General features: G+C 41.6%; 1 protein-coding gene across 1 annotated transcript in view; it reads right to left on the bottom strand.

Moving 5' to 3' along the window:
• The window catches only part of LOC124550003 (sodium-dependent dopamine transporter), a 552,321-nt gene that overhangs the window by 87,289 nt on the left and 448,313 nt on the right, over nucleotides 1-16,719 (bottom strand). Inside the window, exons 8-9 of the mRNA XM_047125279.1 lie at nucleotides 9,739-9,842; nucleotides 7,805-8,042 (exon numbers count right to left, since the gene is read on the bottom strand). Of these exons, the coding sequence (XP_046981235.1) occupies nucleotides 7,805-8,042; nucleotides 9,739-9,842 (342 nt within the window). The remainder of the gene's footprint in view (nucleotides 1-7,804; nucleotides 8,043-9,738; nucleotides 9,843-16,719) is intronic.

Here is a 16,719-nt window from a genome sequence, read left to right as displayed (position 1 = left end):
GTCACTGTTGGTGTTCATCTTCTGTGTGCGAACACATTTAAAACTTTTATACGGAGGTGTCCAGTTACTTTATCACGTCTCCTTTTAAGATGTTCCGGCACACATTCGTTCGTTAGGAGGTCATCCACCCGCCATAAGTTGACGAGATTCAGACGATTCGCGTGGTACGCCCCAATGAGATAAAGCAGCCAGAATAAGGCTTTCATTTCTTTTGTGTCTGTCTGTTGAGAGTCCCTTGAACGATAATAGTTACCCTGTATTGTAAAAATAAATTTGTTTGTATTTTCTACAATACGTTGAATCATTGCATAAGAGATGAAGCATTTCCATGAATCTACAGTATTAGTCATGTTTTTCGCAGGTCCGATTACTCTGGGCAGATGAAGTGAAATATTTTGTTTACCTCGCCTTTGCCTGTTCCTTGCCTTTTTTTTTGCCATGACCAAACCTCGACAATTTTTTTATTTTTCCTTTGAACAGCTTGAAATGTCTCTCATCTTCATCATATTGTGAGCTGAACTGAGCACTCAGGTCCGTATCAGAATCCCGAGTCTCCATCTCTTTCCGATAAGTGCTCTTCTTCATCATCAGTGTCACTGTCCTTTATAAAACTGTTGTCCTGATCATCCTCATCGTCGGTATCGCGCAGAATTGCATTTATCGCAGCTTCAACATCCAAAGGATTGTTTAAATTGTACATTTCTTGGTCCCCCATAGCGCCTAAGAAATAAATATGAAACGAAACTGAATAAATAACATGATGCAAGCATTGAAGGTCGCGCGTATCTGACACATACAATTTAGTTCAGTTTCATTGTCGATTCGAGATGCATGTGAATTCTCCATGTGCAATACTTTAAGGGGAGCCGGAGGTGCCTATGCTGCCCATGTTAAAATCACTACGTTTGAGGAACATTTATGAATAAACTACCAAATAGAAAAATTTGAATTTTTTTTACATATAGAGTGGTTTATTATTGTAGTTATGACAGAGGGATTTTGGAGTATCTTTTCTAGTTTCCTTTCAATTATTTTTTTTTATTAATGAACCAAATTTTTTTACAAATAATTGCTTTATAATTGAACTGAAATGAAACTACTGAACATATTGCCAAATGGCTGTGTTACAATGTAAGTTTGACCACTAGGAGTGCTGTATAAAAATTTCATCTCTCTAGCTTGAGTGGATTTTGAGAAAATGTTCCTTATATTCGAAAAATTCTAATTTACGGGAAATGGCTATCAAAGTTTCTCAATACATTCCTGCACTATAGGATGGATTATCAGGGTCTTCTTCTTCATCCTCCAAAAGCTTCCTCTTCTGTCTTCTTTTCTGGCCTGTTGTTCCATCATACTTCATAGGCCTTTCTCTTCTTTCTGCTCCTCTTATCCTTTCTCTGTCAATATTTCTTAGTGCTCGTACAGTGTTCACCCCAGCTGTAAATCATAATGCCTTCAGAACTTCACACTGTTCCCTTGGTTGTAGATTGCTATTGCATCATAAATGCCAAAGTGCAGTGTTTTTATGCTTACAAACAGCCCTTTAGGAATCACTTTCCAAATCAAATTGTTTACGCTCTCATTAGGATTCTGCGTCTTTCCATGTAGACACTTGTGTAACAATTCTGGCTGTGCTAAGTCATGAAAAATTGGTTTTATTGCATTTATCACAGCTGCTGGCAAACCATGTTTGTGATCATAGTCCTTCTTTGCATTACATTTGCACCAGGAATCTTTTGGGCACAGGCTGTGTTGAGGGTATTCATTGGAAGAGGCAGTATGAAGGAACAATGGCCACACTGCATTTCGCATGTCACTAACATTACTAGTATTTTGCCTTATAGCATACCCATAGTATCTCTGTAGACGTTCAATCACCTCATCAGTAAGCCTGCCTCTCCCTCCTATTGTCTTTCCATCACTGAGCTTACTTGAACGCAAAGTTAGTTTGAGCCTTCGAAGCCGTGCACCCATACGATCTTAGCGCTTCATTTGTCACAGAATACAATGTAGCCAACCCTTGCACACTCGCTGTATGCGTAACACAAGGCGCTGTATGCGTAACAGGCCGAGAAAATCCCAAGCAGTTCGCCAGGAAGTCACGAGAGGGTGTTAGATGCATTCAGCGGCCGCCCATTTCCTCTGCAGGCGTGGGGGAAAATGGTAATAACTCCACTTCTAGGGCGCGTAGAACAATAATTCAAAGTTTACATTAAAGAGGAATGTTCCAATTAATTTTCGGTAGCAAAAAAAAAAATCGTAATTTTTTGGATTTGACCACCTCCGGCTCCCCTTAAATTACTAATAAGCATTAAACATTTAACAATAAATAATGGAAAATGAAAAGTTACAAACTTACACCGAGGGTCGCGCGTACTCCTAAGATACGAAACACGTGTTACTAGCTTGCTGTTAACCGCAGCGGGCAGCGGGAAGGACTGAAGAGGAGGCTTGAACAAAGGGGGGATTTCCCTCCCTCCCGCTTTCCAAGGAAACGAAACGAACATTGTCGTCGCGTATCTCACAGATACGCGCATCTATCGGAAGGTTAAATTAAAATCAGTGCATAAAGATTTACCTATGTCACTCACAACTTGTGTTGATCAACATAAATATCGCCCAAACGGCGATAGTTGCATATCTTTTAAAAATTTGCTCAAAATTGTCATTAGTAATTCAAATGGAAAAATATGCCCCGATCTGGTCGCCCAGGCGGTACTCAACTACGGAAATCAGAAATCAGTCTGGATAAGAAGTGGTGGGGTTTCTGGAAAGCAGAAGGAGTATGTGATGACTGTATATTCTGTAATTCGTTCGTTTCCAAAAGATTTTTTCGCGGGGCTGCTTCAATTCGTCCGTGGCGGCTGTGCCCTTCATCGTCGCCCTCACCCCCAACCCCTGCCCTTTCGACCATAATCTAGTTACGCTCTAGTAAAACTATGATGACTGAAGTGTTTACAGGTGCTCTATTATTATCTTCAAAATGCGATGTTTCTTAAGGTGTAGAAACAATTGTATAAATATATTTTTTGGTACCTTTATACCAGTTATTATCTTCATTTGTGGAATAGTTATTTATTTATCTGGCAGGCAGCATTTAACACTCTGAAGACCAAGCCCGAACACAGCTCGGGCCGCGACTGTGTTACAGAGACCACGCCCGAGTAGAGGTCGGGCCGCGATTTTATTGATGCGCGAGTCACCAGTCACTTTAAAACTGGAATCATTTCATATAACAACAATGTATGGAAGTCTCGCAACCCACCTCTTGACTGGTGCTGCCTTGTTTTGTCCATTTCTAGAATTAACGTAAGAGCTACTGTCGTTAATGCTGAGCCAATATGATTACTGACGTAATTTTTTGCGTGTACTCTATAGGTTCCGTAGTTCTCTGTAATTCTGCTACAAATACGTCACGTTTGTTGAGTGTGCAAGTAATTTTGGAAGCTCAAGAGGAAGAAATTTGCTCAAAATCTCGCCTCAATTTTTTTTTTTTTTTTTTTTTTTTGGGGGGGGGGGGGGAAATTATTATACTTTCTGCCATTATTTTAAAATTTGAGACCTATCGAAGAACTAAAGTAGGTATGAAAAATAAATCTTGATGCCTGGCTCCCTTTTAGTATGTACTACTCTATAAGATTCATCTATTACATGCGTGCCAGAAACGCTTTTAAGTAACGGCAGAAACGGCTGGTTTCCTAGGCCCAATATTCCTCCAAGTGCATGGTCTCTGAAATGTTAATATAAATGTTGGTTAGTGTAAAATTTCGAGAATATGCATAGTTCAGCGGTATTTACATTGGAAGGCAGCTAGTGATGGTCATTTTATACTTTATAACTGTGTTTAAAGATGACACAATTGCGGACTGCGGTTTATCATGTCTTCAAGTTTTACTGTAAGACAGGCGCTGAACTGTGAAATGTCTTGTTCGTAATAACCTTGGAACAGTGAGTCAAAAAGTCACGTCTTTAACATATTTGCAAATAAACATTATACAAGCGATAACGTACATTGTAAATCACACTGGAGTTTGTTAGCAACAAAGAATGTATAACCATTTTATCATGGATAAACTGAAACTCATTTGTGCCGTTGCATACATTACAAATGTAGTTGAAATCAATGTGTGAATATCAATATTAAGATCTCAAAACTGCATCTTTTAATATTTGTGTATTTCGTTTTGTTTTACAAACAATTTTGGTTACTATAAGTTTCAAGTTGATTGTTGAAATATTAATTTAAAAAGAAGTTCTTGATCACTTATAGAAATTGAAGAATTTTAATGACATGAAAGACACTTCATTTGAGATTGAGTTGAGGAATTTGGGATCCTTTGGTATGCTTAATGAATTCTGACTTGGTTTCAGCTAAGTCGGAAATTTAAGTACAAGAGTGTAGTAGGAGAAAGATGGTTACTGTGTAAAGAGATTTGAACCATCTAACGACGAGGTGAAAGATGAGATCCGGAGCTTCTTCGATAAGCAAGACAGTGGGCTGGAATGACATGGCCATACAAAAACTGCTACAGCATTTACAAAAATTTATCGATCTAAATGGCGATTATGTGGAAAAACATAAAAATATTCAATCTTCAAAACTATGTACAATTTACTGTAAATAAATGTTTCTTTATACTTTAAAAAATTAGAGACCTTACTTTTGGGATCACTCTCGTACCTAAAGCAAACATCGTCAACTCCTTCCCACTACAAGCTCCATAAAGGCGGCCACACATGTAACTGCTCTTGACACGCATAAATGTGCAAGCATTCTTGCAGAAGCATGCACACACTTCGCGCACCTCCATACGGCTCATGCATGCTTGTACAAGCATCATTTTGTTTATGAAAAAATGTATAGCTCTGACGACGATACAGTGGCCTTGACAGCCTTTTTGCTTGTGTTACGAAAAAAAGACGGAATGTGATTTGTGGAGTAAAGAGTGGTTAAGGGAACGAAAATATTACTATTAACTATCTGCACTATGGAAATTGACTCACAATATTCCCGTATTTCTTCACTTCTCCGTATAATGTTGTATTCTTTGACTTACACTGCATTAGAGCGCAACCTTTGTACAGAATGTACACTCATGCCCATAAATTAAGAATATTGCTGATACATGGTGAAACAACGCTTTTGTGGGCGGTTTGCGGGCTAAAATCACCTCGGGGTATGCCCATGCGGTGCATTTGACCTGCGGTCGCCGCACGGTGGCGCTGGCAGCAGTCCACATACGCAGAGGTGTGTTGCTGCATGTCAGAGTACGGTGCAGCGAGTAAGTGTGCACACGTTTTCAGACGCGCTAATGATGACTGCGCGTTGAATATGGCTCAAAGAACACATATTGATGACGTTATGAGGGGTAGAATACTAGGGCGACTGGAAGCTGGTCAAACACAGCAGGTCATAGCACGGACCCTCCGTGTGCCACAAACTGTGATCTCATGATTATGGCAACGATTCCATCAGACAGGAAACGTGTCCAGGCGCTACAGTACTGGGCGTCCACAGTGTACAACACCACAAGAAGACCGATATCTCACCATCAGTGCCCACAGACAACCACGGAGTACAGCAGGTAGCGTTGCTCAGGACCTTACCGCAGCCACTGGAACAGTTGTCTCCAGACACACAGTCTACAGACGACTGAACAGACATGGTTTATTCGCCTGGAGACCTGCAAGGTGCATTCCACTGACCCCTGGTCACAGGAGAGCCCGTAAAGCCTAGTGTCAAGAGCACAGTACATGGTCATCGGAACAGTGGTCCCAGGTTATGTTCACGGACGAGTCCAGGTATAGTCTGAACAGTGATTCTCGCCGGGTTTTCATCTGGCGTGAACCAGGAACCAGATACCGACCCCTTAATGTCCTTGAAAGGGACCTGTGTGGAGGTCGTGGTTTGATGGTGTGGGGTGGGATTATGATTGGTGCACGTACACCCCCGCATGTCTTTGACAGAGGAACTGTAACAGGTCAGGTATATCGGGACGTCATTTTGCACCAGTATGTCAGCCTTTTCAGGGATGCAGTGGGTCTCACCTTCGTCCTGATGGATGATAACGTACGGCCCCACCGAGCTGCCATCGTAGAGGAGTACCTTGAAACAGAAGATATCAGGCGAATGGAGTAGCCTGCCTGTTCCCCAGACCTAAACCCCATCGAGCACGTCTGGGATGCTCTCGGTCAACGTATCGCTGCACGTCTTCAAACCCCTAGGACACTTCAGGAGCTCCGACAGCCACTGGTGCAAGAATGGGAGGCTATAACCCAGGTGCTGCTCGACAACCTGATCCAGAGTATGCCAACCCGTTATGCGGCCTTTGTCCGTGTGCATGGTGATCATATCCCGTATTGATGTCGGGGTACATGCGCAGGAAACAGTGGCGTTTTGTAGCACATGTGTTTCGGGACGGTTTCCTCAACTTGTCACCAATACTGTGGACTTACAAATCTGTGTCGTGTGTGTTCCCTATGTGCCTATGCTATTAGCGCCAGTTTTGCGTAGTGCCATGTTGTGTGGCACCACATTCTGCAGTTATCCTTAATTTATCAGCATGAGTGTAGTTTGGTAATAACACACAAAAATTAAATCCCTGACGGATGCTTGCACAAGCCTCCCTATTCTTGGGACACACACTCAAGATTGCACACACGTGAATGCTGGCACAAGCATGCATGTCGTAATTCGATCAAGCACCAAGCTGCTTATGCAGTTTGATGCTTGTGCAAATTTACCCCATACACACTTAAGCACACTTGTGCATGGGTGCTCGTCAAGCACACAGTTACACTACGCAGTTACGTGTGTGACAGCTATAACCCAAGTCGGCCGACTCTGCGATCTTCGGCACAAATCGACATTTGCATGGATATATACAGGGTGGAGAAAATTGTGTCACGAAATTTTAACCCTGGTTAGCTGTTGCCAGTAGGAACCAAAATTACTAATGTTGTGTAGGTCGATAACGCAAATTTTTAACTATGGAAACTTGGCGCCATGCACTCCGGTTGGCTGCGGTATTGCCATGTTGCCAGATGGTCTGGACAACGCATGACAGCGATTGCTTTGCCTGCCAGAGACGTTTGTATGTGTGACCCGACAACCATAGCACTGCCCGTCAACCGACGAACGGCAACAGAGCAATCCCACGGCCAATCGGAGCGCGTGGTGCAAGTTTCCGTAGTTTAAAAATGGTGCGTTGTCGACCTACACAATATTAGTAATTTTGGCTCCTACTGGCATCATGTCACAATTTTTCTCCATCTTGCATAAACAGTTCGGCTTGCTAAGCCTGCTTAAATTTGTTTTCTAACTGTATTTTTACAGCTTCTAATGATGTTTTCACCGCTGGAAGCCGAAACATTACACAGGGAAGTACGCCTTCACCACGGCCTAAGACCCATAAAAACAAAAATTACCAGGGTAGTTTTAGTGTCTTGACTATTTATTATCCTGGCCAGATAATAATTCAAAAATCAAAGTGCCCAGGATCTGTTAGTGCTTAAATTAGTAATGAAAATTTTGTTAAAGGTTACCTTCTCATATAATAAAGAAGCAAAATAATATGTTTAAAAACTATCAGTACATGTTGCTGAGTAGGGGACCCCACGTTCTTGCACTGCTATAGTCCCAGTGCGACCTTAAACCAACCCTATTATACAGTAAATTGTGTTACTGACTGAATGAATCGTGTTTTATCTACCGTTAAAATATTTTTCAACTGTTAACAGCATCAATTCGGAAGATTACTTGTACTCTGAACGATAATCATTAAGAAAAGAATACAGTACATACCGAACTATCGAGACCCAATGTGAGCAACATCATGAAAAAAATCAGGGCCCAGAAGATCGATCCTGGCATAGTGGCGATGGCAGCTGGGTACACGATGAATACAAGACCAGGACCTTCAGTGGCTACGTCCTGTATGGGGCGTCCTGATGCGTGAGCCATATATCCTAGGACTGAGAAGATAACAAAACCTGCTATGAAGCTTGTGCACGAGTTGATCAGACTGGTGAGCAGAGCATCCCTGTAAAATAAGAAAAAATATCTTCCCATAAAGTCGTAATTAATAAAGGCTACGCAAATTTTCTCTTATAACACTTTGGGGATAGGTTCCTTACACCAAAACAAGAAAAAAATTCATATAAACCAGATACAGGTCCGAAAATCCTTCGTTTTGAGTTATTAATGAAAGTTTATAATTTAGGTGATTCGAGCTCATCAACACATAAACTATTAATGCTCGAAATTCCCTCCTCTTGTTTCAAATGTGCATGCATTCATTGAATCATGGACTGTCGCAGCCTTTCAAACACTCCCCAATGGTTTTGGACGGTGCCCCAGGAATGTTGATGGAGAGTTCCTGCATGGAGGTGGTCTGCTGCATAGACCAATTGCTTAATGTGCCCCAGAGATAATAATCCAAAGGATGTTGTCAGGGGAACGTGCAGGTCATGGGACTGGTCCTCCTTTACATATCATCTGTCATGGTAGACACCATCCAGTGCATCTCAAACACTGAGACTGAAATGTTCTGGGGCACCACCATCCATACAACATACGTTTGTTCTTATATACAAGGGCACGTCTTCTAGTAGGGCTTGGAGTGTGTTCTGAATAAAGTTCCTGTAGACAGCACCTGTAAGACATACTGGGAGAACGTATGGCCATACCAGGCAGTCACCTATAGTCCAGCCCACACATTAATCTTAAACTGCATGCCTCTACTGTAGCATGCGAATTGTGACTGGCCTATATATGTTGATTGTGGAATTTTGTTATTCCATCTCTTCCAAACATTGCCTCGTCTGTAAACAAAGCTAAAGACACAAACAACAGATTGGCAATTTGTGCAACAAACAGTCGGCAAAAGTTCTCCCTTGGTGGGTGGTTGGCAGGCGTAAGGTCTTGCACACGTTGAAGATGATATGGATATACGAATTGCTCATGAAGTATCCTCCGTGATGAACTTGGCGACGTATCACATGCCAGAGCCACTTGCCCTGCGGTGATACCAGGCTATTCTTCGACAGCCCAGAGACCACCCTCTTTCTGGTCAGGCATACGAGAAATTCTTCCTTCCTCAATGGTCTGTTATGCCATGGATCCTGTCTCAGCGACGTGGCGATACATAACACCAAAATTCGACGACTCGACTGCCCTCGGTCTGGAAACACTGTCTGATACAGCCCTGTAGCCTCGCCTCCATTACCATTCAGGTGGCCATACATAAAAATTACGTCTGCTCATTCACGAAATGAATTTCTGTCATGCTTCAACAGAACAGTTCCAGTTAACGTACTACCTGTAGTATATATACACAATGGACAGGTTAAACACAGACGAATGACGAATTAAACAAGTCTCCCTGGCAACACAATGCTGTCTAGGATACAATGAGTCAAACGGGTGCATATGTAAGTGAAGTTGTTGGGTTGTACCTGGAAAGCTGTTGAATGTTAACTTTCATCAGTAACTCGAAAATGAAGTATTTTCGGGTAGATGTTTATGTGAACTTGTATTTTTGTTTTGGCATAAGGAACCTGCCCTAAATTTTGCAAAAGCATTCTTGAATACCCATATTGTACGGTGAAAATCTGTTTTATGTAAAGATAATTATTTTTATTCAATATAGAAATTTGATAACCTGTTGCAAAATAACTTGAGTTTAGCCCATAAAAATAATAATTCAGTAATATATTTCTTCTGTATTTCATACTTACTTGTACACATTGTTGTGGTACTTGTTGTATGATGCATAAGCGAGAAGGACACCAAAACCAGGACCGAGAGAGAAAAACACTTGTGTAGCGGCGTCAACCCACACCTAGAACAAATGAAGCAATTTCAACTCTTTACGTTTCATTATCTGAATCTTTTAAGAAACGTATTCTTCGTATTAAAGTATTGGATTCCTCAGGTCTCAAAACCTATGATTTGTATGAAATGTCCTTTCTCTCTTTATTGGGGGTTATGGTAAGTATAGTAAGTGGAGCTAAGATGCCCAGCATAAGGTTTGTAGATCAGTAGCACGCATGGAAAGCTGGGAGAGAGCTGCACGTATAATTAGTGCAATGGTGGGTGTCCATACAATGCATTACATGAAATGTCTCTTGATAGTAGTATTGCGCTATATGCAGCTAGAGCTGTTTGAAGGAAAGTCTCCTTCTCATGCAGTGGAAACCACAGAAATTCTCCTCAAGTAGACTTTACTGGACCTTTTTCGTCGTGGAGATGAACTTGGAGATCAAACATGGAGTTGATTAAATGCGGAAATCTAAAACGAATTTAGCTCAAACACCCCTCCCCCCCCCTAAATCCTTTATTTATGAAATAGTTTTGAGAGTTCAACTCCGATTTAAATTTGTCACATACAGGGGGTGGACAAAAATATGGAAACAGACACACAACATTCCGATGCCTAATACGGTGTAAGATAATCATTGGTATTCAAAACAGTTTCCAATCGTCTCAGAATGGATAAATACGGGTCCTGTATAGTTTTCAAGGGAAACTTTTATCATTCTTCCTGCAAAAGAGTGGCAACTCCAGGTAACGACATTGGAGGTGGATAGCGATCATGTAGCCTACTCCCAAAGTAGAGAACAAAGGCGCAATAATATTGAGATCTGTTGACTGTGTTGGCCGGAGGAGATGTGGCAATTTACCTTTGTGTTCACAAAACCAGTTATGGATGACGCGAGCTGGGATGGACCTCATCAGCCAACACGACATGGCTGCCCGAATCGTCACCGGACCTCTGCCATGTTTCACTCTTGGGGCAGAAGTTGGAAACAATGTGAAACAAGACTCATCCAACCAAACGACTTCTTCTAGTCCCTTATAGTTCAGGTTTTATACACACATCAAAAAAAGTTTTGCATCACCCTGGTTTCCAGAACTCCTGAAGATTGAGGTTGACTGTGGATATTGTATCACAGACACAGTTCCTTTGATTGTTCAGAGATGTCAGTAAACCCGCCCAAAGATGTAAACAACCATGCATGAACAGCACCTATTACACGCAAGGGGTCCGACAGCCGATCAGATCCAGTTATTTGACCAGGAAGGAGGTACGCGGCTCGTGTTGTCTGTAGTTCAACCATGCCTAGACGGTCAATACCGCGGTTCGATCGCGTCCGCATTGTTACTTTGTGCCAGGAAGGGCTTTCAACAAGGGAAGTGTCCAGGCGTCTCGGAGTGAACCAAAGCGATGTTGTTCGGACATGGAGGAGATACAGAGAGACAGGAACTGTCGATGACATGCGTCGCTCAGGCCGCCCGAGGGCTACTACTGCAGTGGATGACTACTACCTACGGATTATGGCTTGGAGGAACCCTGAAGTAACGCCACCATGTTGAATAATACTTTTCGTGCAGCCACAGGACGTCGTGTTACGACTCAAACTGTGCGCAGTAGGCTGCGTGACGCGCAACTTCACTCCCTACGTCCACAGCGAATTCCATCTTTGCAATCACGACATCATGCAGCGCGATACAGATGGGCCCAACAACATGCCGAATGGACCGCTCATCATGTTCTCTTCACCGATGAGTGTCGTATATGCCTTCAACCAGACAATCGTCGAGACGTGTTTGCAGGCAATCCGGCCAGGCTGAGTGCCTTAGACACACTGTCCAACGAGTGCAGCAAGGTGGAGGTTCCCTGCATTATGTGGGGCCGACATACGACGCTGGTGGTAATGGAAGGTGCCGTAACGGCTGTGCGATACGTGAATGCCATCCTCCGACCGATGGTGCAACCATATCGGCAGCATATTGGCGAGGCATTCGTCTTCATGGACGACAATTCGCGCCCCCATCGTGCACATGTTGTGAATGACTTCACTCAGGATAACGATATCGCTTGACTAGAGTGGCCAGCATGTTCTACAGACATGAACCCTATCGAATATGCCTGGGATAGATTGAAAATAGCTGTTTAAGGACGATGTGACCAACCAACCACTCTACGCCGAATCGCCGTTGAGGAGTTGGACAATCTGGACCAACAGTGGCTTGATGATCTAGTGGATAGTATGTCACGACGAATATAGGCATACATACATCAATGCAAGCGGACGTGCTACTGGAGGTACCGGTGTATACAGCAATCTGGACCACCACCTCCGAAGGTCCTGCTGTATGCTGGTACAACATGCAATGTGTGGTTTTCATGAGCAATAAAAAGGGCGGGAATGATGTTTATGTCGATTTCTATTCCAATTTTCTGTACAGGTTCCAGAACTCTCGGAACCTACGTGATGCAAGACTTTTTTGATTTGTGTAACTCCAGGACCATGTGTTCCTATTATGGGCATTTGAAACACTGATGGGTGGTTTTGGAATTCCAGCATGTCGTGTAAATCCCTCCTTATGGAGCATCCTTCGTGTTATTTTGGTACTGACAGAGTTTGTGAGTGCGATGTTCAGTTCTGCAGTGACGTTTTCAGTTGTCATTATGTTATTTGGTGTGACAGTCCTCTTAAATGACTATCCATCACAATAATTCAACACACGCTTTGGTACGCATTGTGACTTAGCGGATGATGTTTCTCTGATTCCCTTGTATGCAGTATAGGTGCCCCTTGAAGCACCAAACACTTCAGCTACCTTGATTGAGGAAGCACCCACCATATGGAACGTATTGAGGACACTGCACAGGTGCTGTTTGTGGCACAACAATGCCATCTGGAGGCTTGACTAGCATTTAAATTTATGTTCAAGCATGCATTTCTCGTGATGTTTCCATATATTTGTCCAATCACTGTAGATCACTTGCTATGAAGCTGTTATTACAAACCATTGTAGCACAGTAACATTTAAGAGGAGAGTACGACCCATATTCATATTGGTGTATGTTGACATCCAACTGTCAGCTGCGCTAATTATACAGTCCAGCAGTCGAGCAGATGAGCACAACTGTCCTTGTGGCTGATGGTAGAATCATTACTACTGGTAAATTAATAAAATTAGCAGTTTATAGATTTCCGAGTAATAAACATAATAGTGCGTTTCGCAACTCATCTGCATTATTACCACGACTTGTATAATTTGTTCTTTGATGTCGATGTGCATCGTCTTGTAGAACCGCATATGTGGTTTATATTCTCTATATACCAACGGCTTTTAATGTTGTTTGATAATGACTTCATAAGGAGTGATGTTTGTGACATTTGATAATGATGGTATAACTCTGGAAAGCGGAGTTAATAGGGGTTATTTGGAGGTAAAACATATAAAGTCTCGAAACAGATTTAGCTAAAAGGCTGTTGGAGTGCAATGGTAAGCAGGCGGAATCCAACACGTGGTGTTAGACTTTCTTCCTTCTAGCACGACGCATAACACGATCTCCTCACAAATAACCAACATTCAAATGGGATTTCTGTATGAAAAACTCGCTGCGCTATATCAGGTGTTTCAAAATGGATATTGGGGTTTTAAGACCATCTTGCTGCCAAATAAAGTTCTGTGGTTCAGCTTCTTCCAACTGAGGAAAGAGTCATAGTTCTAGTAGGTCAAGAAATACCGGCTACAATTGTTTCACCGACAAAGATCCGTTTACTTTCCCCTGGAATATGGCACCAAAAAAAATTCTGTTTGTGGGTGTCTACCATTTCGTGGGGATTTGCTGACCCCCAGATGCACCCATTATGTGTGTTCACATTTCCACTTCATCATCATGCAGCAACATATCGGTTATGAAGTTGTCACGTAAACCAATAGTCTGTAGGCTTTAGAGCTTGTAACAGCTGCAAACGATAAGACCATAGTTGTAACCATCTCCCTAAAAGTCTCCACACAGACGCCACTGGAACCGTTAATTCACACCTAGCCTTCTGGATTGATTTCTTGAGGCTATGTGTGGAAGAGTCTCACTCGCTCAATACGTTATTCAGTCATTCCTGGTCGTCCTGCACTCTTCCCTTTACAAAGATAGCCGATGTCATCAAACTGATGATACAGTCTAGGGATATTGTTACCACTTGGAGGATTACAATGGAAACTGGGTTGTTTTGAAAATCAGCGTTATGTAAACACAATTAGTTTATATTTACCCAGACATATTTCGACACTTATATGTCATCTTCTTTGGGTTAACTTTTTTCCTGTTGTATTTTGTTAGAAGCGTCTGCTCAGATCACGTTTCTCCACATTTTGTGAAAGTGCATGTGAGGTGAAGTAGTAAGCGGATATTTGTGAAAAACTGAGTGAAAACAATGCACAAAATAGCAGTTGATCGAGACACCAACCAGTGAAAAACAGGACGAAAAATTTTGCAGATGACATGCTGTCGAAAAGAACAACAAAAACGAGCACTAAAGCCAGTATATAATAATACAATTCAGTTAGGGATGTAATTTTAAGAAGTAAAAATTTGACCCGCAGAATATGACACATAGGTGTCGAAACATATCTGGGTAAATATAAAAATAAACTAATTGTGTTTACATCAGGCTAATTTTCAAAACAACCCAGTTTTCAAATCGCAATCGAGGAAGTACTTAAAGAGGAGCTTCAAACCTTAGTAAAATGATTACAGTGGAACTTAATGTGGAATGCATGTTGCAGTAACAACAGATGCAGTCCTCGCAAACTGCAAAACACAAAAATCTTTCTATTCAGTAATCGCCATCTTTACTACAAGCGCCTTATAAACGTAAGACACAGGAAGCAGTGCATATGCATGCACACGGGTATACAAACAAGGCTGTTTGAGTTGATTTTTCACTTGCTACATTAATTTTAATTGTAAACTGAACGTAAAAATTAAAGCCTTGAAACCCAGATTTTTATTTTGAAACACCAGATATTTCCTTAGACACAGAATGTAGATGGTGTTGCTCCTATCTGCTTCACGTAATTTCGCTATATGCTAGTCACTTTAATATCTAAGCATGCCAATTTGACGTTTACTGAATACCATTTCATGATGTAATTTTCCTGGTCAACATTGTGTATGGTTGTGTGTGATTTGATTAGTCAGACGTCACAAGAAAGTAAAATAGAGTCTACATCTACATCTACACGTACATGGATATTCTGCGAATCATATTTAAGTGCCTGGCAGAAGGTTCATCGAACCACCTTCACAATTCTCAATTATTACAATCTCGTATAGCGTGCGGAAAGAACGTACACCTATATCTTCCCGTACGAGCTCTGATTCCCCTTATTTTATCACGGCGATCACTTCTTCCTATGTAGGTCGGCGTCAAATAAATATTTTCGCATTCGGAGGAGAAAGTTGGTGACTGGAATTTCGTGAGAAGATTCTGCCGCAACAAAAAATGCCTTTATTTTAATGATATCCTCCCCAAAGGCTGTGTCATGTCAGTGACACTCTCTTCCCTATTTCGCAATAATACAAAACGAGCTACCTTTCTTTGAACTTTTTCAATGTGCTCCTCCTATCCTATCTGGTAAGAATCCCACACCGCGCAGCAGTATCTAAAAGAAGATGGCAAGCGTAGTGTAGGCAGTCTCCTTAGCAGATCTGTTACATTTTCTAAGTGCCCTGCCAATAAAACGCAGTCTTCAGTTAGCCTTTCCACAACATTTTCTATGTGTTGCTTCCAATTTAAGTTGTTTGTAATTGTAATTCCTAGGTATTTAGTAGAATTTACGGCCTTTAGATTTGACTGATTTATCGTGTAACCGAAGTTTAACGGATTCCTTTTAGCACTCATGTGGATGACCTCACACATTTCGTTATTTAGGGTGAATTGCCAATTTTCGCATCATACAGATATCTTTTTTAAATCGTTTTGCAATTTGTTTTGATCTTCTGACGATTTTACTAGTCGACAATCGACAGCGTCGTTTCCATTAGCGAGTTGCCTTGTTATTATCAATGGCTGAAAGTGACATGGTAGATTACTAAAGTCGACATTTTAGTTTTGAACTTTCGGACTCCAGTTTCCTGAGCCCCTCATAACTTTTGGGGAGCCTGTCTGTGAGAAAAGTTTTATCTCTCCTGACTCTGCTCTTCCCCGTCCTTAAAAGCTATTGAAATGACATTTTAAGATATTAAGTACTGAATAGCGAAATATTTGCCATCATTCAGTATGACTTAACCGCCACTGTTTGAAAATTCGTTAGAGTCCAAATTTCTTGCAGACACTTGTAGACATCATTTGCATGCCTATTTGTTCATAGCCATTTAGTATCCTTTGTTCTACTTCTTTCAATGCATTAACGTTCTTAATCACTGCATTTTCATATTACTTGCTAAATCGTATTTCGAAAATTCTCGCATACGTATTACTCTTTCAGTCGATATTGTTCGTTTCTATGTAACATTAAATCTTTACAATAAACAGATATTACGAACTCAAACGTAACGAGGTTCTGGTACAAAATGATCTCCTCTATGACTACCAGCATGGATTCCGAAAACATGTGAAACGAAGCTCGCACTTATCTCACATGACAAACACGTACTGAAAGCCACGGATCAAGGCAGTCAGATAGCTGAGGTACTTCTCGACTTACGAAAAGTATTTGACTCAGTACCACACCTACGCTTATTATCGAAAGTACGATCGTATGGGGTATCACATGAAATATGCGACAGGACTGAGAATTTCTTGATAAGGAGTACGCAGAATGTTATCCTGGATGGCGAGTCATCGATAGATGTAGAAGTAACTTCAGTTGTCCCTGAGGAAAGTGTATTGGTATCGTTGCTTTCCGTCCCCCCA

The sequence above is a fragment of the Schistocerca americana genome, chromosome 1 (assembly GCF_021461395.2).
Source record: "Schistocerca americana isolate TAMUIC-IGC-003095 chromosome 1, iqSchAmer2.1, whole genome shotgun sequence".
Classification (NCBI taxonomy): domain Eukaryota; kingdom Metazoa; phylum Arthropoda; class Insecta; order Orthoptera; family Acrididae; genus Schistocerca; species Schistocerca americana.
The sequence above is the reverse complement of the archived record's forward strand: the minus strand, read 5'-3'. Positions and strand labels throughout refer to the sequence as shown.